The sequence below is a fragment of the Natrix helvetica genome (genome assembly GCF_964273705.1).
Source record: "Natrix helvetica genome assembly, chromosome: 8".
In the NCBI taxonomy this organism is placed as follows: Eukaryota; Metazoa; Chordata; class Lepidosauria; order Squamata; family Natricidae; genus Natrix; species Natrix helvetica.
Window position 1 is genome coordinate 6,716,227 of NC_138559.1, and position 22,989 is coordinate 6,739,215.

General features: G+C 44.8%; 1 protein-coding gene across 1 annotated transcript in view; it reads left to right on the forward strand.

The window, feature by feature from the left end:
* The window catches only part of IDO2 (indoleamine 2,3-dioxygenase 2), a 28,733-nt gene extending 11,483 nt beyond the window's left edge, over nucleotides 1-17,250 (forward strand). Inside the window, exons 5-10 of the mRNA XM_081960709.1 lie at nucleotides 466-519; nucleotides 2,006-2,105; nucleotides 3,598-3,715; nucleotides 9,418-9,469; nucleotides 14,532-14,680; nucleotides 16,823-17,250. Of these exons, the coding sequence (XP_081816835.1) occupies nucleotides 466-519; nucleotides 2,006-2,105; nucleotides 3,598-3,715; nucleotides 9,418-9,469; nucleotides 14,532-14,680; nucleotides 16,823-17,169 (820 nt within the window). The 3' untranslated portion in view covers nucleotides 17,170-17,250. The remainder of the gene's footprint in view (nucleotides 1-465; nucleotides 520-2,005; nucleotides 2,106-3,597; nucleotides 3,716-9,417; nucleotides 9,470-14,531; nucleotides 14,681-16,822) is intronic.
* The last annotated feature ends 5,739 nt before the right edge of the window (nucleotides 17,251-22,989 follow it).

Below are 22,989 nucleotides of genomic sequence, written 5' to 3' on the forward strand. Positions count from 1 at the left end.
ATGAGAATCTCTGATGGGCACAAAGGCACTCGAGACTGATGACATGCTTGACCCATCCCTCTGGCTCAGTGTGGTCATCTTCTACATCAACCTTAAATGTTAAATTGTCTAATGGGCTGTTTCCACATGGAGCAGTTTTTATCAGCAACTTTTTTTTTTTAAAAAAAGCAAATGACTATAGAGTTTATTGGAATTCTAATATTAAAGAATTACATTTGAACAATAGCTTACTAGCTCTGTTAATATCTCACGAGGCTCAAGGTTGACTCAGCCTTCCGTCCTTCCTAGGTGGGTAAAATGAGGACCCAGATTGTTGAGGGCAAGAGGCTGACTCTGCAAACTGCTTAGAGAGCGCTGTAAAGCACTGTGAAGCGGTATATACATCTTATGTGCCATTGCTATTGTTGTTAAAAGCACAGTTGTACCATAATGGACTTTACTGATTTCATCTCTTGATTTTGCTTCCTTGGGTATGTTGGCGGATGTCACCTCAATTTCTCCAAGGCGTCTGGAAATTGAGTAAGTCTTTGAGAATCCCTAGGGTTTTTTTTTTTTTTTTTTTTTTTGCAGGACAAGATCGGTTTAGTGATCACCTTGGAGTCAATTTTCAGGCTGTTTGAAGTCAAACAGCTGCTACTTTTAGGAAGTCAGCTTACGTTTACATTGTTCACAGCTCCTATTTTTTTTTGCCAGTTATGCTCCCACAGAATAGCAAATGGAGATTTAGGAGAATCATCTTTCTTCATCAAACACCTGCTTGGTGGTAGGTTGTAGCTTTCCTCTCAAGCGCAAATGGCAAACTAACCAGAAATGGGTTTGTTTAGCAAGTAATTGCTTGCCTCCTTTCTGGGCCATTACTGACACCCAAGGTGTATTTGACTCTTTATTTCACCGAGCTTTGTTTCTCCTTGGCTTAGGATTCTCTATTGGAATTCTAATCTAATGCCAAATTGAGATATGCCCTTCAAGTGGTTCTGGTTTATTTCATTTTTCATTGTTAAAGGTAAAGGTTTTCTTGCACATATGTGCTAGTCGTTCCTGACTCTAGGGGGCAGTGCTCATCTCCATTTCAAAGCTGAAGAGCCAGTGCTGTCCGAAGACGTCTCCGGGGTCATGTGGCTGGCATGACTAAATGCCGAAGGTGAATGGAACGCTGTTACCTTCCCACCAAAGGTGGTCCCATTTTTCTACTTGCATTTTTACATGCTTTCGAACTGCTAGGTTGGCAGAAGCTGGGACAAGTAATGGGAGCTCACTCCATTATGCAGCGCTAGGGATTCGAACTGCCGAACTGCCAACCTTTCTGATCAACAAGCTCAGCGTCTTGGCCACTGAGCCACCACTGTTACGCTTCCCTTTTTAAGTTACTTATAAAGAAACAGGGTGGAAAAAAAAGAAAAGGCTAGCAAACCTTTTGGTGTTCAGGCACGAGTGCCCTGTGAGAGGGAGCACATGCAGTGAATAGACTTGTATAAGGTCAGCTAGGAATTACCAAACATCATACAGCAATATGCAATATTGTTTTTGTTGGAATTCATTGTTGAAATGTATTTTTATGCAACAGCTACAATAGTATTCAGCCAGTAGATGGCACTGTTTACAACTTAGGATCGATAGTATATTCTCTATGCTCTTTTGTTCCTGTTTCCTGTCACAGTTAAAATAGTTGAGCAGTAAAGCACATGGTGACTGTACTCTTTGTTTACTCTGTGCTGCTGTATATAAACAGAATTTTTTTGGCCAAACAGAATTTGCCCAAAAAACAGCCTGAAAAACGGCCTGAAAACAGCTTGAAAAATAGCTGGAAAATAGATTTTTTCTGGGCTGTTTTCCATGCATGCACATGTATTTCGGTTTGGGCATTGGGTGGCGAAAATGTTCGCCATCCCTGTTAAAGATTGTTTTGTACACCTTGGGCTTTTTCAGAGAAACAACCCTTCCTTTGAAAGCAGTAATAAACACTCGTACCTCCTTTCCTAGACTTTTGGTTTTGTTCTCTTCCCAGGAATCTGGAGCCCATAGTTACCTTCCCTGGAGGAACAAGCACAGTTGGGTTCATCCTTGTCAGTTTACTGGCTGAGAAAGTTGCTGCACCAGGATTGAAGGTCTAATTGCCTCCTAAATTAATTATCAATGTTTGCTTTGGCTGTTTTTTAAGGGATGAACAGGAGCATTCCCAGCATTTTGGCTAATCTGAAAACACGTTGAGTTACACCTAACAAGCTAGACTAGGTTAAAACAAGCTAGTAGCCTATAATTCAGCAGATGGTGGTAATCCAACCAGCGTCAATGTGGTCATTACATTAAGTTCTAATACAGGAGTGACAAATGTAATTTCATTGAGGGCCACATCAGGGTTGTGTTCAGGGGTGAGTTCCTGCCAGCATTACCACCAGTTCGGTGCCCCAAAAAGTTTGCTCTGCATTTGCACCTTAAAAGTTCTGCGCATGCACACAAAATTAAAAAAGGAAAAAAGATTTTTTTTTTCAATGACAATTGTTCTGTACATGTGCAGAACAGAAAATCAAGATGGAACCGCCGAGGATAGAACCAGTTCGGGTGCTTGTCCGGCCGAGTTACTACCTCTAGAAATCAAATAAATAAATAAATAAATAAATAAATAAATACTTGGCCGAACCAGTCCGAACCAGTAGGAACCCACCTCTGGTTGTGTTTGGCCTTGGGGTGGGTGGGATGGGGGGTGGGGGTGGTCAGCTCAATGTCACACATGTGGGGGGCGCCTGTGGTGACCCGAGGGTTCTGCCAGTGAAAACAGGCTCCCGAGCTTCATTTTCGGCTGCGTCGGCCTCCTGCAACCCTCTGCGACCGAAAGAGGAGCACTGGAGGGCCTCATGCAGCCCTCCCAATCTCCCTTTTCATTGGAAGAGGCACTTCGAGCCAGTCCTTATCTGTTTCCAGGGTGGCCCCGTAGGCCGTATCTACCCATCCCAGGGGCCGGATCTGGCCCCCGGGCCTTGACTTTGACACCCCTGTTCTGATGTAATGCCTTGGCAAGTTGGGGAGGCACAGCATGTTCTGTGAACAAAGCACATGTGTTTTGTTCATCCTTGTTCAGGGTGATATGAATCCAGCTACGGCTCACATGGTAGAAGTAGAAGAAGTGCAAGAACGAGCGGAGTAGAATTCTGCCTATGCTAGGCATCGTAGAGACCGTTCTCTGGGTGGTCTGTAAAATGACTCAACCAGGGGTGGGTTCCTGTCGACATTGCTGCTGGTTTGGTGCGCGTGTGTGCGTTTGCACCTAAAAAGATCTGCACATGTGCGCAACGTTAGAAAAGGGAAACAAATTACATTTTTGCAATGAAGGTTGTTCTGCGCATGCAGAAAACAGAAAACCAAGAGGATAAAAACCGGTTTGGGTGTGTGTCTGACTGAGTTACTACCTACTCATCCGAACCAGTACGAACCGGTACGAACCAGTAGGAACCTACCTCTGAAATCAACGCTTTAAAAATAAATAAATAACCCGCAAAATGGAAAGCTCGAATGAAGCCAATGGATTCCTGCAAGGCAATTCAGCATTGCTGGGGATCAGGCAGCATGTAAATTTAAACAGAGTTGTCTCCTTTCCTGCAGGCAATTTCCAAGGCTGTGAATGGACTTCTTCAGCCAGATGACAAAATCCTGGCTGAAGCCTTGCAAGAAGTGACAAACACACTTCAAGAAATGACCAAAACTCTGAAGAAAATGCATGGTAAGCCTGTGATCCCCACATACTTAGATATAGACATAGAACATCAGAGTTGGAAGGGACCTTGGAGGTCCTTTAGTCCAACCCCCTGCTCAAGCAGAGGTCTTTATACCATTCCAGACTGGCTGTCCAACCTCTTCTTCATGAGCTGGCAATAAAAACATACTCACATTTAGAAATGTCCACTGTAAGAGAATATTAATGTTTTAATATTATATATTAAATAATAAAATAATGAAAGGGACGCGATGGCTCAGTGCCTAAGATGCTGAGCTTGACAATCAGGTTGGCAGTTCAGTGGTTTGAATCCCTAGTACTGTGTAATGGAGTGAGCTCCTGTTACTTGTCCCAGCTTCTGCCAACCTAGCAGTTTGAAAGCACGTAAAAATGCATGTAGAAAAATAGGGAATTCTCACCTTTGGTGGAAAGATAACAGCGTTCCATGTGCCTTCGGTGTTTAGTCATGCCAGCCACATGACCACAGAGATGTCTTCGGACAGCGCTGGCTCTTCGGCTTTGAAACAGAGATGAGCACCGCTCCCTAGAGTTGGGAACAACTAGCGCATATGTGCAAGAATGTGAACATGCATGTATTTTATTGGTTTGGGCGTGCACACTTTGGGCACTCGTTCTGGAAATGGTTAGCCATCACTGGACTAGAAGATCTACAAGGTCCCTTCCAGCTCTATTCTGATTCAGGATTGAACTTCCTGGCAGTCAGCAGAATTAGCCTGCAATACTGCATTCTAACCACTGCACCACCACAGCTTATATACAGTTATGTAAGACTCCTGTGTTTTGATTTTTTTTTAAAAAAAGATGCAATCGAAACTGCCTAAATCTCAAACCGGAATAAAATACCTGAGAGAGAGAGAAAAAAAAAATATAGCCCATGGATTCTAATTGCACCTGAACTGCACAGGGATAATTCTAGTAAGAAAACCATTTTGCTGAATCTTCCTCCAGGGTTGCTTCGGGGGGAACATTAGAAAGAGCATCAGTAGTTGTGACAGGAGAGAGAGCAAATCTTTAATGTTGCAAGGAGGCTTTGAATTTCCCTCTGTGCTCGACAGATCTCAGCTGCTTTTGAATCACAGCATTGTGTGGCTCAATATTGTTGATTCGTTGCTTGGTTATTTTCTCAGCATTTTTTTGCAGCCTCGATATTAACGAAGCCCTTTGATGATTACCCACCGTTTAGTTCTGTAATGATCTCTCGTGATTAGGGAAAGCAACCTCCATTGGGGGCTACATGAATAGAATTGATTTTCAAATGTTGGCCCCTCTCCTGCCTCCAATCTCAGCGGTGCATTTGGAGGCAGATAATAGATGGAGGCAGGGCCAACCAGAGGTAGCATTTACCAGTTCTCTAAACTACCCAAAATTTCTGCCACTGGTTCTCCAGAACTGGTCAGAACCTGCTGAATACCACCTCTGGAATGGGGCTAGCAGAGTGTTTTAATGGCCGGATGCCCTTCCTGTCGCCAATGTGGAGTTTTGTTCAGCAGATACTGTATATTCTCAGTGTGCCCAGAGGAAAAAAAATCAACCTCTAGCTAGGATATAATAATAATAATAATAATAATAATAATAATAATAATAATAATAATAATAATAACAACAACAACAACAACAACAACAACAGCAACAACAGCAGCAGCAGCAACAACAACAACAACAACAACAACAACATAACCTGGCCCCATAAAAACTCGCCAACCCATACAATATGGTGAAAGAAATGACTAAAAATTCTATACCGCATTGGTCGCGGGTTAACAAGGGCCGCGGCGGATGTTGAGGTCCCTGGGCATCCATCGACAAGTGGGCTACAAGTGGACCAGCTAACAAAACGACAAAAATATTGTGCAGATGAAAATCGTGCCATAATGGCCTGTTATTACAACTCAGAGCCAAAAAAAAGAGGCTATTTAAAGCGAATGTATGATTTATGGAAACAACAATATCCAGATTCAAATGTTAGTGAACAACGACTAGCAGATCAAAGGCGATTTATTATACGGAATAAAGTGTTTAGCGAAGTTGAACTTGAGGAAATTCAGGCAAATTGCAAAACAACAACAACAACATCACAAGAGGAAATAACTGATACTCATGACACAACTAAAGAAATCATAGGAGAACTCCCAGAAGAAGCTGCTGGAGAGGAAATAACAACACTACCACCAGAACTAGTTACCATTGAACCAACTGATGAACCAACTCAAAAACAAAATGAACTGAAGGACAAGATCATGGAGCATTTTCTGGCTAGGGAGGAAAGGCAACGTTTACCATCATTAAAAACTGTCCCTAAGAAAATTTTGGGTCCTATCATGAAAATGGTTAATGCAGTGCTTTCAACAATTGAACCGGGATCCATCTTGGAAACGAATGAGTTAATGTACAGTGCAGCTGTAATAGTCACTAATGAACTAGGCATTAAAATCAAAGTACCTAATCACACAATGGAAAAAGCATCAAAGCCAAAGTGGAAAATCCGATTAGAACAAAAAGTCAAAAAATTAAGGGCAGATGCTAGCAACATGAAGAACATGCGTGAGCAACGGCTTAAAAACAACAAAATTATAGATCAGCTAATCAGAAGATATAGATTGGATACAAGAAACATCAATGAAGCTGTAGAGATTGTAAAATAGCAGATAACAGCAACAGCTAGAAAAATTGAGAGAGATGAGGCACGAATCATCCAATACAAACAAAATCAACAATTTCGATCAGACCAACGGCATTTTAATCAAAGTCTTAATGTGAATGGTGACACCAAAAGTGAAAAACCAGAAAAGCAGGCCACAGCTGAATTCTGGAAAGGATTGTGGAAAAATGCAAAGGACTACAATAAGGAAGCAAAGTGGATACATGACTTTGAGGAAAGCATTGGTAATAAACAAATGCAAGTATTAGAAATAACAACTGAGATGGTCAAAAATCGAGTAAAAAAAGTAAAGAATTGGACATCACCTGGAAATGACCAATTACATGGTTTCTGGATCAAATATCTGACCAGTTTACATTCAATACTGGCCAGGCAACTACAAAATGGTCAAATTGATGAATGGTTGACAACTGGAAAAACATACTTGATTCAGAAAGATGCAACTAAAGGAACAATACCTGAAAACTACAGACCAATAACATGCTTGCCAACAACCTTTAAATTACTCACAGGCATTATTGCAGATAATATTATGGATTATTTGGAAACAAACAACATCTTGCCAGTAGAGCAAAAAGGCAATAAAAGAAGGAGCAGGAGCACAAAAGATCAGCTCCTGATTGATAAAATGATATTAGAAAATTGTAAGAAAAGAAAAATGAACTTGAATATGGTCTGGATTGATTATAAAAAGGCATTCGACTCATTGCCACATAGTTGGATCATAAAATGCTTAGAAACAACTGGCATTAGCAAAAATATTACATCATTCACTGAAAAGGCGATGAAACAATGGAGAACTTAGTTGGCAGTAGGGAATGAGAAGTATGGAATGGTTAATATCAAGCGAGGAATTTTCCAGGGTGATTCACTTTCACCTCTTCTCTTCATCATCGCGAAGATCCCGCTATCGGTAATCTTAAAAAAAAAAAATTAGGCTACCAAACAGCCACTGAAAAAAATTCACATTTATTATATATGGATGATTTGAAACTCTATAGTAAGTCAGAAATAGAAATCTAATCACTGGCAAACACAGTTCAAGTATTCAGCAGCGATATTTCAATGCAGTTTGGCATGGAAAAATGCGCCACTGTATCCATAAAAAGGGGCAAAATCACTGCGTGTGAGGGAATTGAAATGCCCAATGGCCAACTAATTAAATGCAACGAAAATGAAGCCTACAAATACTTAGGCATTTTGCAGTTGGATAACATCAAACATGGAGAAGTAAAAAGTATTGTCAGGAGAGAGTACACCAACAGAGTTAGGAAAAATCCGAACAAATGTCATTAAGGCCAAAATAGAAAAATCCTCTGATGATGCCAAATGAAGACTCTGCAAAGAAGTTGATGAAACTGTTGACCACATACTCAGCTGCTGTAAAAAATTGCGCAGACTGATTATAAATTGCGGCACAATTCAGTAGCACAAATGATCCACTGGTATTTGTGCAAAAATTATAATATTAAAACAACAACAAACTGGTAGGAACATAAGCCTGAAAAAGTCACCGAAAATCAGATGGTCAAGATCCTATGGGATTTTCGTATACAAACGGACAAAATACTGGCGCATAACACACCAGACATCACACTGGTTGAGAAAAATAAGGTTACAATCATAGACATCGCAATACCGGGTGATAGCAGGGTCAACGAGAAGGAACAGAAAAAATCACAAAATACCAGGACTTAAAAATTGAAATTCAACGATTATGGCACAAACCAGCAGTGGTAATTCCAGTAGTAATCGGTACACTGGGAGCTATTCCAAAAGCACTGGAATTACATTTAAAATAGTTAAAACTTGACAAAATCACCATCAGTCAAATGCAAAAAGCTGCACTGCTTGGATCTGCACGTATATTACAAAAAGAAGTTACGACATCCTTAGGCGCCTGGGTGGGGCCCGACAAGTAATCAATGCCAAATCCGGCGAAACAACTGGCCGCTGTGATACAATCGAATAATAATAATGTAATGTAATGTAATGTAATGTAATGTAATGTAATGTAATGTAATGTTATAATAATATAATATAATATAATATAATATAATATAATATAATATAATATAATATAATATAATATAATATAATATAATAATATAATATAATATAATATAATATAATATAATATAATATAATATAATATAATATAATATAATATAATATAATATAATATAATATAATATAATAAATATAATATAATATAATATAATATAATATAATATAATATAATATAATATAATATAATATAATATAATATAATATAATATAATATAATATAATATAATATAATATATAATAATAAGCGTAGCGTAACGTAACTTAACATCACATCACATAACATAACGTAGTGCAGTGCAGTACAATACAATGCAATTATGGTTAGGACAAACATCCTCTTTGTCTTCAATAGAAAACAAACAACGGTCATACTTGATGGTCCGTAGAGCAGGCATGCAGAATTACACAATAGCAGAGCTGAAAGGGACCTGGGGAGGTCTTCTGCTTGAGCAGGTCTCTTCTTAAAAACCTCCAGTGATGAATCACCCACAACTTCTGGAGGCAAGTCGTTCCTCTGGTTAATTGTTCTCACTGTCAGGAGATTTCACCTTAGTTCTAGGTTGCTTCTCTCTTTCATGATTTTCCACCCGTTGCTTCTTGTCCTACCCTCAGGTGCTTTGGAGAATAGCTTGACTCCCTCTTCTTTGTGGCAACCCCTGAGATATTGAAAGATTGCTATCATGTTTTCCCCTAGTCCTTCTCTCTATTAAACTAGACATACACAATTCTTGCAACTGTTCATCATATGTTTTAACCTCCAGACCCCTGAAATTATCTCTGTTGCTCTTCTCTGCACTCTCTAACTCACAGCACTGCTGTTGAGCCATGTACCACCTATTCTGTGTTTATGCACTTGGTTCTTCTTGTGTAAGTGTAAAATGTTACATTCATACTTAATCTTGCACTTATTAAGTATATCCAGCAAACTGACCTGATCTTTATGTGCTCTGATTCCTAGATTATGTGGATCCGTCAGTCTTTTATGGAGTGACAAGAATATTTTTTTCTGGGTAAGTACAGCTATATTCCTTTGGTTTTAAAAAGCATTTTCCAAGGAGAACCGTAGAGAGGAGCAACTGTTGATATTGAGAAAACCCACAGTGCCAACTGACTTGGGGGCTTTTCTTGTTCTCCAAGAACTGACCCAAACATCTGTACTGATTAGACATGGCAAACAAGGGTTCCTACCATTTTCCTTTGGGATGTACTATTCCTTTTCACAATTTTCAGACCATTTATTCTGAAGTGATACATATGGCTACAAAACTCTTTATCTGTTTGGGAAAGGGGGGTAGCTCAGGATTATCTTCCTTCTTCTTTCCCCTTTCTCTCTCTCTCTTTCTTTCCTTTCTCCTCTCTCCCTCTTTGGAAGGGTATCTCAGGACTAAACTAACTTCCTCTTTCCCACTTTCTCTCTCCTTCCTCCCTCCCTCTTTGGGAGGGGTATCTCAGGCCTAAACGTCCTTCTTCTTTCCCCTTTCTCTCTCCTTCCTTCCTTCCTTCCTTCCTTCCTTCCTTCCTTCCTTCCTTCCTTCCTTCCTTCCTTCCTCCTTCCTTCTTCCCTCCCTCTTTGGGAGGGATATCTCAGGACTAAACTTCCTTCTTCCTTCCCCTTTCTCTCTCCTTCCTTCCTTCTTCCCCTTTTTCTCTTTCTCTCCCTGCTTCCTCCCTCCCTCCCTCCCTCCCTCCTTCCTTCCCTCTTTGGGAGGGGTATTTCAGGGCTAATTTCCTCTTTCTCCTTTTCTCTCTCCTTCCTTCCTTCCTTCCTTCCTTCTTTCCTTCCTTCCCTCCCCCTTTCCCTTCTCTCCTTCCTTCTCTTTTCTTCTTGAGCAACCATTCATCTCACCCCATCCTTTGGCCTGCATTTTCCATTAATATCTATGTTTTAATACCCCATTATTTTGACCCTCCCCAAACCACCATCCTTCGGTGTGAGAGGACAGATTTCAGCACAAAGGATGCCTTCATTTGTTGCTCCACTTCGAACATGTGAACTGTGCAGAATTTGCATCGAAATCTGAATGGGGGGAGTGCCTTCCTGACCTTTCTGACTCCTTAGTGTTGCTTTGAGAAAGTGCCTGGATTGTAAACGAAGGAGGAGAATGGATGAATTCAACCCCTGACCAGCACACTCTCAATCCAAATCTTTACGACCCCTTCTCTTGCACAAAGCATGCCAGAGGGGGGCAGGGGGGGGGCTTGTCAATCTCTTCCCTAATGTTTGGTTTCCCAAGGCCACATTAGCTAATTGTGTTGCCTTCACTTAATCAAGGTCCCTCATTAAACCTTCATTAAAATTCGGATGTGTTGAAGCGGAGAGGGGAAGAAATGATACTTAGGAGGAAATGGAACTTGACTACAAAGCAAAATTCTCCCTTTGGGCATTGCACAATCCCTACATGGCTACAAACTTGTTGCTAGATCGCCAGTGTAAAAGTAGGTTACGAGAAACCATTTTGTCAGGGTTCCAAGTAAGACCCCCAACGAAAGAAAACTCCGAGGCTTGAGTTTCCTCAAAGTTCCGTTTTATTAGAGAAATGGCACATCTGGGAAAACCTGAATCTGAAAGGCTCCAGGTTTTTCCCACCCAAAAGCAAATCCAAGTCCTTTCTTTTAAATAAAATTTTTATTTTATTTTAATTCAAACATCATCTTCCATTAAGCAGTGTGTCATCTGGGTACACATATATCGTGTGCAAATATTTTATACAACAATTACAAATTTCAGCCAGATTTATTATTTTATCTATTCTTAACTTAATACTAATATATACCATACCTAATACTGTAACAATCCTCTTAACTTATTTAGCTTTGTTAAAACATTATCTCTTATTTCACTCCTTTGCTTTTTTCCATTTTTCATATTTATTCTCTAACCATGGATAAAATAATTATATTGTAATAATCAGATAGTTCCTTCTCTTTAATTTCAAGAACCTATTCATTTCTGCACATTCTAATATTTTCCTAATCACATCCTCATCCGTAGGGATATTTTCATTTTTCCAATTTTGGGCAAATACAATCCTACCTGCAATTATGACATCAATTACACGGCAAGATGTCCTTAACTCTGAGAAAGGAATGTTATTATGACTATATATCTCCCATACTCCATATAACTCCACCTCCCAGTTTCCCCCACTTGAAAATATAGCAGGCCTGAAGGCCCAATGTAAAAGATGGCTTCCAGGCCTGACACCTTTGTGACTGACACAAGATGAGGCTTTTGCAGGGTGGGATTCAGCCGGTTCGCAATGGTTCGGCAGAACCAGATGTTACTTTTGCATCCAGTTCACCAAACCGATTGTTGTAAGAACCAATTGACCCTGCCACCCCTCCCCTCCCCTCCCAGGAGTCTCCATGTGGCCCGTTTTGGGTGCGAGGTGAGAGCAGGGCCATGCGGAGGTTCTGGGAGACTCAGGAGTTTGGGGAGGGCAAAAACTCCCCCCCTCACCTTGGTTCCTGTAGTCTGCAATTTTTTTCTTTGGAAATCTGATCATACCCCAACACCATTCCAAGGGTCTTCATCCCAAATTGTATAGCTAAAAGTCTGTGGAGATTCTCAGCCATTCAGGTCATGGATGTCCCACAGGTCCTTTTTTCAGGAGGCAACTGGACTTTCTTGGTTTTTTTCTTTTGAAGACGTTTCGCTTCTCATCGAAGAAGCTTCTTCAGCTCTGACTGGATGGCGGGGAATGGAAGGATGTATGTTCCTTGTGGACAGCTGGTCATTTGCATCCTTTCAGAGGGTCATTGAGGCCACTTGGAAGTTTATCTGTGTCCTCAGGGTCACCTGAGTGGTGCAAATGTTTCCTGTAGTCTTCAGCTTTTCCTCTGGAAATCCATTCTTTCTCCCACACCATTCAGAGGGTCTTCATCCCAAATTGTGTAGCTAAAAGTCTGTAGAGATTCTCAGTCATCCGGGTCACAGTTATCCCAAAGGTGCTTTTTCAGGAGGCAACTGGACTTACTTGTTTTTTTCTTTTGAAGACGTTTCACTTTTCATCTAAGAAGCTTCATCAGCTCTGACAGGATATTGGGGAATGGAAGGATTTATATACAGACTACAGGAATCATTTGCACATTCAGGTGACCCTGAGGACACAGATAAAGTTCCAAGTGGCCTCAGCGACCCTCTAAAAGGATGCAAATGACCAGCTGTCTGCAAGGACTATAAATCCTTCCCTTCTCCACCATCCTGTCAGAGCTGAAGAAGCTTCTTGGATGAGAAGCGAAACGTCTTCAAAAGAAAAAAAAACAAGAAAGTCCAGTTGCCTCCTGAAAAAGCCCCTTTGGGACAACCATGACCTGGAGGACCGAGAATCTCTACACATCTTGTCTTCTCCGTTTCTGTTCTAGCAACTCAGAGATTGGGGTGTCCATGAAAGCTCACCAGCCTTGAGCTGCCACTCTCTGCCTTAGATTTACAGTAAATAGCAAAGAAACTCTCTTCTGAGCATCCGAAATAAAAGGCACGTCTCCAGCTGATCTATTAACTTTATTATGATTGCTGATTGGCATTGAAGAGATGGAGAGCGCAGGCCCTCAATGGGCTTCTTCGCATTCCTAGTGGAAAAAGGTCTGAACAGAGGCTGCGTGCATTCACAGTACATAGCACATCTCCTTCATGGTCACCTGTTGCTGGCCAAAGAGGCTGCGTGGCATAGCAAATGCTGCCTCTCCACCTCTTGAAAAGGGCTCCCTGTTGCTTGGAGAAATGCCTCCGGGCAACTCAGGTCTTCTGAGCAGCTGCTAGGAAGGCAGCTTCTGTTTTAGCTCTGTGTGAGCATTTGAATAAAACAGCAGCCTCAAAATAGATCGGCTAGCTCCCTGGTGCTTCGGAAACATCTGGCGAGGAGGGCAGGTGGCACAGGTCAGCTAATGAGCTGCACACAGCTTGAGTCTCTATGAGCACCAGCTTCTCCACAGTTGATCTGTGGCTCTTGAAATGCATCACTTGGCAGAAGAATTGGAGGCTCAGAAGCTGCCACCCTCCTCCTTTTGCTACTTCCTCCTCCTCCTCCTCCTCCTCCTCCTCCTCCTCCTCCTCCTCCTCCTCCTCCTCCTCCTCCTCCTCCTCCTCCTCCTCCTCCTCCTTTTGCTTCTACCTCCTCTTATCCCCCTCCAACTCCAATTCCTTCTCCTTCTAATTTTGCTTCTTCCTCTTCTTATTCTCCTCCTCCTCCCCATCCCCCTCTCCCTCCTCTTCTTCTCCACAAACAGTACTGTCTTCCAGCACTGATGATGTTACTTAGTTGGATCATGAAATGTCTGCAAGGAACAACCAAGCTCAAAGAGAACCAAGGATCCCAACCTCCTCTTCTTCCTTTTGCTTCTTCCTCTTCTTATCCTCCTCCTCCTCCTCCTCCTCCTCCTCCTCCTCCTCCTCCTCCTCCTCCTCCTCCTCCTCCTCCTCCTCCTCCTCCTCCTCCTCCTCCTCCCAGATCGGAAAGATTCACAACAGTGAGGGAGTGAAGATAGTTGCAGTTGCAGATAAACTGTGGTCATACAACATAGATCAGTTAGATACTGTAGGTAGAATAACCTATTCCAGTGCCTTGAAATTTCCTGACAGATCATTCTTGAACAATATGCATTATTGTTTGTTCTGATGCTCCACAATCGCCTTGCAGCCTCTCAGCTATTCCCCACATAGAGCTTTGCCTTAGTTCTGGCCTGTCCTGATTCTGTTGAGGTCTTAGGGTATTATTTCACCATTATTGATTAGCTGCTGCTGCTTCTGCTTATTTGGTACTGAGTCGTGGTGGTGCAGTGGTTAGAATGCGGTGCTGCAGGCTACTTCTACTGACTGCCGGCTGCCTGCAGTTTGGCACATCGAATCTCACCAGGCTCAAGGTTGACTCAGCCTTCCATCCTTCCGAGGTAGGTAAAATGAGGACCCAGATTGTTGGTGGGCAAGAGGCTGACTCTGTAAACCGCTTAGAGAGGGCTGTGAAGCACTGTGAAGTGGTATATAAGTCTAAGGGCTGTTGCTATTGGCTGCTACAGAAGGCTATGCATTGGTCCTCTTTTGTGCAACCCATCGGTGCCTTTTCCCTTTTCCAGTTGGAAAGATAATCCCGTGTTACCAGAAGGGTTGCTGTACGAAGGCCTTTGCGAACAGCCTCTGGCGTATTCTGGAGGAAGTGCAGCTCAAAGCTCCACCCTGCATGCCTTCGATGAGCTGCTTGGTATCCAACATCAGAAAGAGAGTGGTAAGAGCTGTCCTTTGCTTGCATGTAGATCCGGCATTGTGCATTGCAATTAGGATGAAACCCCAATGGGTTTTCCAAATCTATCAACTCTTCTTGACCTGGTTCCCAAACACAACAAACCTTCTACAGCTAAATAAATGTTTCCTTTATTAGGAACGCCAGTAGCCCAAGCAAAAAGTCTCTCTCGGTCACAGCAGGCTAACAAATCTGTCCGGTAGGGAGATGAATAGTTGTCTGCCACATCTATTCATCTCTGCCGCCTGCCTTTTAGCCCCAGAGCTACGGTGGGGCTTTGCTAGCAGCAGTGGCTCTTCCGTCCCAAGGACCGGCCCATAGATTTCTACTGCTCTCCTCTCCTCTGCCTTCTGAGCATCCGTGCAACAGGCATTGGACCCAGCTGTTCCTTCTATTCCTCATCAGCCCCCTCCAAACCTGGGGGCTGTTGACTCTTCATCTGAGGGCCTAGGCTCCACCTCTGTCTCTCTCACTCTCTCTGCCAGCTCTATTCCCTCTTCCTCCTCCTGCAGATGTCTCCCCCATGGAGGAAACTAATTAAACTTCTTGTAGCTCCTCAAAAGTTGAAAATTAGAGGTCAGGGAAGAAGACTTCTTCCTTTGCCAAGTTAGTTTTGATGCTCAGGATGAATGTTGACGAACATCAAAGAGGATGTGCAGATTGGAAATTAAACAAAGAGATTGTGAAAAGGCATGGAAAGAATTTGGATAGTAATCCCATCATGTACTGTATTGGCTTGTCTATAGTGACTCAGTTGCTGATACTATAAAACAGTTTTCCTTAGCCATATACTTATTTCTGTAACTTTTACCAAGTTGCGTTTCAGGTGTGAAGAATCAACACCATATGTTAAGTTGTGTTAAGATTTGTTGCTCAAACCTATCCACAAGAATCTAGTCAACTAATTTTTTTTGGCCTTTTAATGACCCCGTAATCCCTTACAGCGGGGTGGAGTCATGGCAACTGAATGGAGCGGTGTTTTTACTGGCCAGATGCCCTTCCTGTTGCCAATGCAGAGTCCGCAGTGCCCAGAGAAAAATATCTGCCGCTACCTAGGATCGAACTCACAGCCCCCTGATTGTGAGGCAAGACCTTCACCTCTAGGCCACTGCACCACTCAAATCTAGTCAACTAAATGTCAAGGTTCCGAAAAGCATCCAAAAGTAAATCAGAGTCCAAGGCAAAGTATTGCTCAAAGTTCCAATTTATTAAGAGAGCCATATTGGCACAATCTGAAAGCTTCCCAATTTTCCCCACCCAGTTGAAAGTTCAAGATCTTGCCCCCACACCCACAAGTCCATCACATGGTCCAATCTCCCACTGCCATGCTGACAGCTTCCACCCATCCAGTTCTGGTCAGGTGCAGAGGTTCAAAGACAAAGGATGACCTTCCCCCACACCCACAAGTCCATCACATGGTCCAATTTCCCACTGCCATGCTGGCAGTTTCACCCATCTAGTTCCGGTCAGGTGCAGAGGTGCAGAGACAAAGGATGACCTTGGCTTTCTAGAACGAATGTTGTTATGGCTACATATCATCTAACTCCTTACAATCCCCCCTCCTATTTTCCCATAATAGAAAATGCATAGTAGAATAATAGAAAGTGTGTCAGGCCAAAGAGCCAAAAGAAAAGATGGCTGCAGGTCTGACACTAATGCGTAGTGCTAAATTGACACTGGATAAGAGTCAACAGAGTTTGAGAGGGATTGGATTTAGATTGTTTATGGGAACATGATGACTCTAGGCTGATGACTTGCTTCACTCTACCCACAGGTGGGTTGCTAATTTTTTTAGTAGCAGTTTGGGTGTGCTCCCACACGTGTTTGCGCTCACACACAAAACACTTCTGCGCATGCAGGACACCTCTGTGCAGAAGCGTCCAGGCAGGTGGGCAGAGCCTCCTGCCGCCGCTACTAATGGTTCGGCCAATCTGGGCCAAACCGATAGCAACCTACCTCTGACTCTGCCCCCTAGCTTTCCCGGCTCTTCTCCTACATCAACCTTGTGGGCTAGAAATTATGAGGGATTTAAAGATATCTAAAGGGCTATTTGTTGAGTAGGCGGACTCAATCATTTTAAATTGCCTTGAACCCCACTTATCCATTGCTTTGGTATCTTTTTACCAGCGGCATTTTTGCACAGGATGAGAAAATACATGCCCCCTCACCATCAAGCCTTCATTGAAGAAATCCGGTCTGTTCCTCGACTGAAGGATCATGTCTTATCTTCTGGAAACCAAGACCTCCAGACCCTGTATAACAAGTGTGTGGCTGCTCTTTCTGAACTAAGGACCTACCACATCACCATAGTCACCAAGTACATCGTCATAGCAGCCAAAAAAGCCAAGAGCAACGTTTCTCAAACCACGAGCCCTCCATCGTTCCTGGAAGGGGTGGGGACTGGGGGTTCGCGGGTTCTGAAATTCTTAAAAAGTGTCCGCGACACAACAAAAGATGCTATGATGCAACTCTAAAAAGACTGCACTTTTCTGTCTAGTATAGTCTTTATTGACATTGTACATCATGTATACAACAAAATGTATTAAATAGAGATTAAAGCAGTGGTGAAATTCAATTTCTTTTACTACTGGTTCTGTGGGTGTGGCTTGGTGGGTGTGGCAGGGGAAGGATACTGCAAAATCTCCATTCCCACCCCACTCTGGGGCCAGCCAGAGGTGGCATTTGCTGGTTCTCCAAACTACTCAAAATTTCCGCTACCTGTTCTCCAGAACCTGTCAGAACCTGCTGGATTTCACCCCTGGATTAAAGTCCTGATTATGGAGCCCACGTCAGTCAACATCTCTTGATATGCATATAATAGTAGTGAGCAACTCTTCACCCAGACTGTCTAAAGCAGGGGTGTCAAACTCAAGGCTGCAGTGCCTCTGCCAGTGAAAATGGAGCATGAGAGGGCTGGCAGCGGCCCTCCCAAGCCCCGTTTTCACTGGAAGAGGGTTGCAGGAGGCCAACACAGCAGAAAAGAGAGCTCAGGAGCCCATTTTCACTGGCAGAGCACTAGGGCCACCGTAGGCACACCTGACACACCTGATGTTGAGCTGGCCGCACCCACTCTGGCCACACCCACCATGCCCCCCCTCCCAAGGTCAAACACAACCCTGATACAGCCCTCAATGAAATCGAGTTTGACACCCCTAAAGGTTGAATCATGGCAACCAGACCAATCTTTGTTAATCTGAGGCATTTCATTGCTCATCCAAGCAGCTCCATTACTCAGAGCTAACTTAGTTAGGCAGAAAGTCAACAAGTTGTTGAAATGTACCAACTCTTGCCACACCTACTTCAGGGGTTTCTCCCCAAAATGCAGTCTGATATGTAATGAAGACTCCATCATCCAGGCCACCGGGGTCTAAATAGTTTATAGTTATAGTTTATTTAATTTATAGACCGCCCCCTCTCCCCGTAGGGACTCGGGGCGGTGTACAGACCATTCGTAATCAAAACAATAAAATGACATAAGACATAAGACATGCAACATAAACAACTCACACACACGGTCTGTTATAAAATCCCAAAACCAATTAAATATGAAGAACAATTTTAAAACCCATTAAAACCCCAATATAAAATTTAAAAATTTAAAAAGCCATCCAGGAAGGTTTGAATAGATGTTAAATGCAGTTACGGTTATGGTTGTAATTAAGCCAGACCTGCTACTCGAAACAGGTGGGTCTTGAGTTTCTTGCGGAAGGAGCGGAGATCAGAGGTGGTTCTAATATCGGGGGGGAGGTCGTTCCAGAGGGTTGGGCCCATCACAGAGAAGGCCCTACTCCTAGGCACCGCCCGCCCGCACTGTTTAGTGGATGGTACCCGGAGGAGGCCCTCTCTGTGAGAGCGGATTGGTCGCAGGGATGTATGGGGTAGAATGCGATCCCGCAAATAACTAGGTCCCGAGCCATGGAGCGCTTTGAAGATGACAATCAACACCTTGAAACGCACCCGAAAGGCCACAGGTAGCCAGTGCAGCTCGCGCAGGAGAGGTGTTACATGGGAGTACTTAGTACTCCCCATAATAACCCGCGCGGCTGCATTCTGGATCAGCTGGAGCCTTCGGGTGCATCTCAAGGGGAGCCCCATGTAGAGAGCGTTACAGTAATCAAGGCGAGAAGTCACTAGGGCATGAGTGACTGTGCAAAGGGCGTCCCGCTCCAGTAAGGGACGCAATTGGCGCATCAGGCGAACCTGATGGAACGCCCCCCTAGCCACGGCCGTCACATGATCATCTAGCGACAGCCGGGAATCTAGGAGGACGCCCAAATTGCGTACCCTATCCACCGGGGGCAGTTGTACCCCCCCAATGGCCAGAGATGGAACACATTGGCTAAAGCGGGGCGCCGGTAGCCGCAGCCACTCCGTCTTGGAAGGGTTGAGTCTGAGTCTGTTGTCGCCCATCCAGACCCGCACGGCTTCCAGACACCGGGACATCACCTCGACGGCTTCGTTGGGGTGGTTCGGGGTAGAAATGTATAACTGAGTGTCATCTGCATACAGATGGCACTCAACCCCGAATCCTCGAATGATCTCACCCAGCGGTTTCATGTATGTGTTGAACAGGAGAGGGGAGAGGACCGACCCCTGTGGCACTCCACACGTGAGTGGCCTCAGGGTCGATCTCTGCTCTCCCGCCAACACACATTGCGTCCGACCGGAGAGGAAGGAGGAGAACCACTGCAAAACGGTGCCCCTCACCCCCATCCTCTCCAGCCGACGCAACAGGATACCATGGTCGATGGTATCGAAAGCCGCTGAGAGGTCTAACAGGACTAAGATGGAGGAACAACCCCCATCTTTCGCCCTCCAGAGATCATCCACCAACGCGACCAAAGCCGTCTCTGTGCTGTGGCCCGGCCGGAAACTGGACTGGTGCGGATCTAGATAAGTAATTTCCTCCAGGTGTCGAGGGAACTGCTGTGCCACCACACTCTCAACAACCTTCGCTAAAAAGGGAAGGTTGGAGACAGGACGATAATTGGCTAACTCAACTGGGTCTGGGGAAGGCCTCTTAAGTAGGGGCCTCACCACCGCCTCCTTCAAGGAGGCTGGCAGGAACCCCTCCTCCAGCGAGGCGTTCACCAGACCCAGGAGCCAGTCACGTGTAACCTCCCAGGTTGCCAGTACAAGGCAGGAGGGACACGGGTCCAATAAACATGTGGTGGCCCGCAGTCGCCCGCGTAGCCTGTCCATATCCTCGGCGGCAACAGAGTCAAACTCCTCCCAGATAGGTACCTCAAGACTCGCCTCCGGTGTCTCCTCACGATCACTGAAGGGGACCCATTCGCTCCGGATCTGAGCGATTTTGTCCTACAGATATTCCCCAAATTCCTCTGCCCTCCCCTGTGAAGGGGCTTCCCGCGACCTCTGTGATAGGAGGGAGCGGGTCACCCGAAACAGGGCGGCAGGGCGGTTTTCTGAAGACGCAATAAGGGTGGCATAATATCGACGTTTAGCCACCCTTAGTGCCACAAGGTAGGTCCGTAAATGGGCTCTTACCTGTGTTCGGTCAGATTCGGCCCGAGAGGATCTCCATCTGCTCTCTAGGCGTCTCTTGTGGCGCTTCATCACCCTCAGCTCCTCGGAAAACCAAGGGGCCAGGGTGGTTCGCTGCCACCGGAGAGGCCGCAAGGGCGCTACCCGGTCCAAGGCCCCGGCCGCCGCACTGTTCCATGCAGCCGCCAGGTCCTCCGTCCGGGAGCGGGTCAGGGCAACAGGAGGTGGCCCAAGCTCCGTCTGGAACCTGTCTGGTTCCATCAGTCGCCTGGGGCGGAACCATCTAAGATCCTCTGGTTCCGCCTCCCCGCGATGGGGGGTGGCGTCAGGGAAGTCCAGCCGGAGAAGCGAGTGATCTGACCATGACAGGGGAGTGATCACCTGATCCCCTATTCCCAGATCGCTCTTCCATCGACCAGAGATAAAAACAAGGTCCAGCATGTGTCCTCCTTCGTGTGTGGGGCCCTGAATTATTTGGGTCAGGTCCAAGGCTGTCATGGAAGCCATGAACTCCTGAGCGACCTCGGATGATTCACCCGTCGATGGCAAGTTGAAGTCCCCCATGACTAATAGTCTAGGGGTCTCAACTGCCACCTCCGCAATCACCTCGAGGAGCTCAGTCAGGGTCGCTGAAGCATAGCGAGGAGCCAAGTATGCAATCAGCAGGCCCAACTGACTCCCTGGGCCCCATCTCACACCTAGAGTCTCACATCCGGATATCTGAGGTACGATGAATTCTCTCGGTGTCAAGGCTTCCCGTATAATGACCGCTACCCCACCACCCCTACCCCGGGCACGAGGCTGATGGAATACACGGTATCCTGGTGGGCACATTTCCACGAGGGGCACACCCCCCTCATGGCCCAACCAGGTTTCCGTGATCCCTGCAAGGTCCGGCTCCCCCTCAGAAACCAGATCATGGATGAGGGGGGCCTTATTAACAACGGACCTTGCGTTACATAACATCAGTCTCATGCCACGGCTCTGTAAACCCTGACCACCTAGGATGCGGGGGTTGGTACAAACGACCGGGCGTAACCAACGCCCCCGGTCTCCCAACCGACTGCAGGATCTTCTTCTGTCCTCGCATCTACCCCTTCCTGCGACCGTTGGAATATAGGAACCCTCTAAAGGAACGTTATACTGACTCCCCTCCCCCGCTCCGCTCCCTTCCTCCTCAGCCCCACCTGTTCGTCTGGCTCTACTCCTATTCCTGGTCTGGCTAGACCCACCCCCGCCCTGGATCCCATTAAAACATTTAAAAAACATTTACACAAAAACCCCCGGAGCCTCCTCTTCTTCCACCTCTCTGGATTAATACATCCGTCATCAAGGTGGGCCCTCGAAAGGGCAGAGGGCCATATTTGCGAGAGGGGGGACTCCCGCAATAAAATCAGGTCTACCCTAGAGTAAAAATAAACCATGGTTCAGCAGGGCCTCAGATCGAATTGAGGGTGCTACAGATATTAAAATTACTTTACAAAGATGTTAAAATAGGTGCTGCATACAGCACTGAGTCCAGGAGAAAAGGGAAATGCAGAGGGATATAGGGAGCCAGGGCCTGGATACTGATGGTAAAAGGCCATAAGTCCTAGGTGGGGATTATGGGTGTAGCAGACCAGTCCATCAGTCTGTACCTGGTCTATAGATGGTCACAGGATGGTCAAAAGATGGTCAAAGGATGGGTGGGCAGTAGAAAAACAGTAGGGAGACGATACAAGCAGATGGTCGATAGATGGTAAATAGATGGTAAACCAGGGATAGTAACAGGGCTAATAGGCAATGATGAATAAAGCAGTGGTGGGATTCAAACTTTTACTACCAGATCTGTGGGCATGGCATGGCGTGGCTTGATGGGCATGGCAGCGGAATGATACTGTAAAATCTCCATTTCCAACCCCACCCCCCTAACCTGCTTTCCAGCTTTATTTCCCTCTGCAGGGCAACAGAAGAAGAGCCAGCTGATCAGCTGGGACTTGGGAGGCAGGGAATAGATGGGGCGGGGCCAGCCAGAGGTGGTATTTGCCGGTTCTCTGAACTACTCAAAATTTCCGCTACTGGTTCGCCACAACTGGTCAAAACCGGCTGAATATCACCTCTGGTCTAAAGGTTGAATCATGGTAACTGGGCCAAACTTTGTTAATCTGAGACAATTGATAGTTAATTTTTGCTTTGAGTGATGAAGTTACTTGGAGGAGCAATGAAAGACTCCTTTGGCCTGGATGATGGCATCTTCATTGACATGTTGTGGCGGGCCACAACACTTAGTACATTGAATTTGACATTGAATTCCTACCTGTGTTTCTTCGCAGCCATTTTGAAGCTGTCTCCTTTCTTTTTGCTTCCCCCCCCCCCCCGACCTTTCAACAGACGGCTTCAGAAGTTTCCCATATTGGCAGCTGTTTATCCTGTGCAATCTCAGAAAATAATTTGTTTTCTTTCCAACCAGTTATTCTTCAGGCATCTTTAGATGGTCCCTGCAGCTGGATGGGATGCTGCAGTGGCTAAATGTAAAAATTAATGTTCTGAGACCTGGAGGTTAAATTCTGTGCCAAGAATTTTCCAGGCAGATAATATGCAAACCTGCTTGTGATAGGCAAATCACAAGATTGTTGATTGGCAGAAAACCTGAATGGTGGCCAAACTGAAATGAAAGAAAGTTCAGAAGAAAATAAAATGGGAAGTAAAAATCAGCACAAATCCCCAAACTGACCACTTTTCATGGGTGAAACTTCACACCACATATTTGCTGTTTTTTTGGTTGATTTCACATGCATCTTCTATTGTAC